The sequence below is a fragment of the Hyposmocoma kahamanoa genome, unplaced genomic scaffold (genome assembly GCF_003589595.1).
Source record: "Hyposmocoma kahamanoa isolate Upper Pololo Valley unplaced genomic scaffold, ASM358959v1 67, whole genome shotgun sequence".
NCBI lineage: Eukaryota > Metazoa > Arthropoda > Insecta > Lepidoptera > Cosmopterigidae > Hyposmocoma > Hyposmocoma kahamanoa.
Window position 1 is genome coordinate 8,506,322 of NW_020653855.1, and position 1,462 is coordinate 8,507,783.

At 34.0% G+C, this 1,462-nt stretch overlaps 1 protein-coding gene across 1 annotated transcript in view; it reads left to right on the forward strand.

Annotated features, from left to right (window-relative positions):
* Positions 1-1,191, forward strand: part of LOC113232172 (fatty acyl-CoA reductase 1-like) — a 31,027-nt gene extending 29,836 nt beyond the window's left edge. Inside the window, exon 15 of the mRNA XM_026466809.1 lies at positions 603-1,191. Coding sequence (XP_026322594.1) covers positions 603-780 — 178 coding nt within the window. The 3' untranslated portion in view covers positions 781-1,191. The remainder of the gene's footprint in view (positions 1-602) is intronic.
* The last annotated feature ends 271 nt before the right edge of the window (positions 1,192-1,462 follow it).

Sequence of the window (1,462 nt, forward strand, 5' to 3'; positions counted from 1 at the left end):
AATTCCTTCGATCCGGTCGGATTCGAACCGACGTCTTCTTGCATACCAATTCTGAATACCAATACAATACTACCATATACACACATAATAATAATAACAATGAATAATATTCAATAAAAATTTAAGGAACAGTTTAGTTAAAACTCTGAATCACAAATATTTTATGTTCAAAAGGGTAATATCATAGACCTCTGTGAACAATTACAGGATTTTGTCAAATCTACGGAACTGAATAAGAATAAAAAGTATTCGAAAAAGTGTGTAGACTTTAAATACATATAGGCAAGGAGAACCAAATAACAATAGTGGTTGAAATAATTCTACAAGAAACTTCAAAATTACCTCTCATGAAAAGTCTGTATTTTTGAGATTACCTTGTTCATCTGGGCTCATGAATCTGTAAACTCTTACATTGAAATTAGAACTTCTTAGCCTCTGAGTCGCAGCGATCAATAATGTATTGCCATCAAATTGGGCATTTGGTGGGATACCAGATTTTCACCGAAGTACATAGGAAGTACTACAACTACTACTCATTACCTACTTCTGCAATACAAATGTAATGTGGGTTTATTATTCTCGATTTTTACACTTTTTTACAGACGCTACATAGCAGATGCGATAGCGAAAATAGTCCTGCTAGGACTGCTGCTCTGGTTCATGTACTCCTATTCCCATTTGTTCTCCACCGTCGTTGGAACACTGGACAGCACATTGAAGAACCTTTCGCCCATAGACCAGGTTAAAGCTGAAGGAACTACTATTACGAGTAGTATATAGGATTAGAATACAAATAAAAAGACGGTGTTCTGTTGATAAAAGAAAAAAAAAGAAAAGATTTTTTATTGATTGTAGGCAAATACACGAAATAAAGAAACTAGTGGATAGAGCCGGTAGGTTTATAGCGCCCAAGTGCAATCAATACCCTGGCGCCATCTAGTAGGCACGCGATCAAAATACTTTGAGACCCCACTAGCGTTTTTGGCGCACGCACAGCGTCGATACCACGTCCGTGCGGCGGCGACGCAACGGGGCGTTTCGTATACCCGACTTTATTTATTTTATTTTATTTTTTATTATTTTTATTATTTTTTACTCTATTTTTTTATTAAGAGTTTTGGCTTGGATACGAGTACTTTGAGCCATATCGTCATTTAATTACACTTTTAATTACATTTCTACAACATTGTTTTCACTTTCTCTTAAATAACTTAGTTCTGTTGTTTAGGATTTCTAGACAGTCTTTTACGGGGACGGAGTCAATATTTATGTTTTCATTTTTACTTATATTGCGTTATATTCACTTTGAACAAAAACTTTTGGAATTTTCAGGATAAACTCTTTTGTAATTTGGTTTAAAATAAGGAATACAGTTCTAACTTTCTTCATCATTATTTCTTTCTTTGTATTTTCGCTTATTTTTTAAAACTTAAAACGTTGTGCTTTCTTTTAAAAAAGCGTG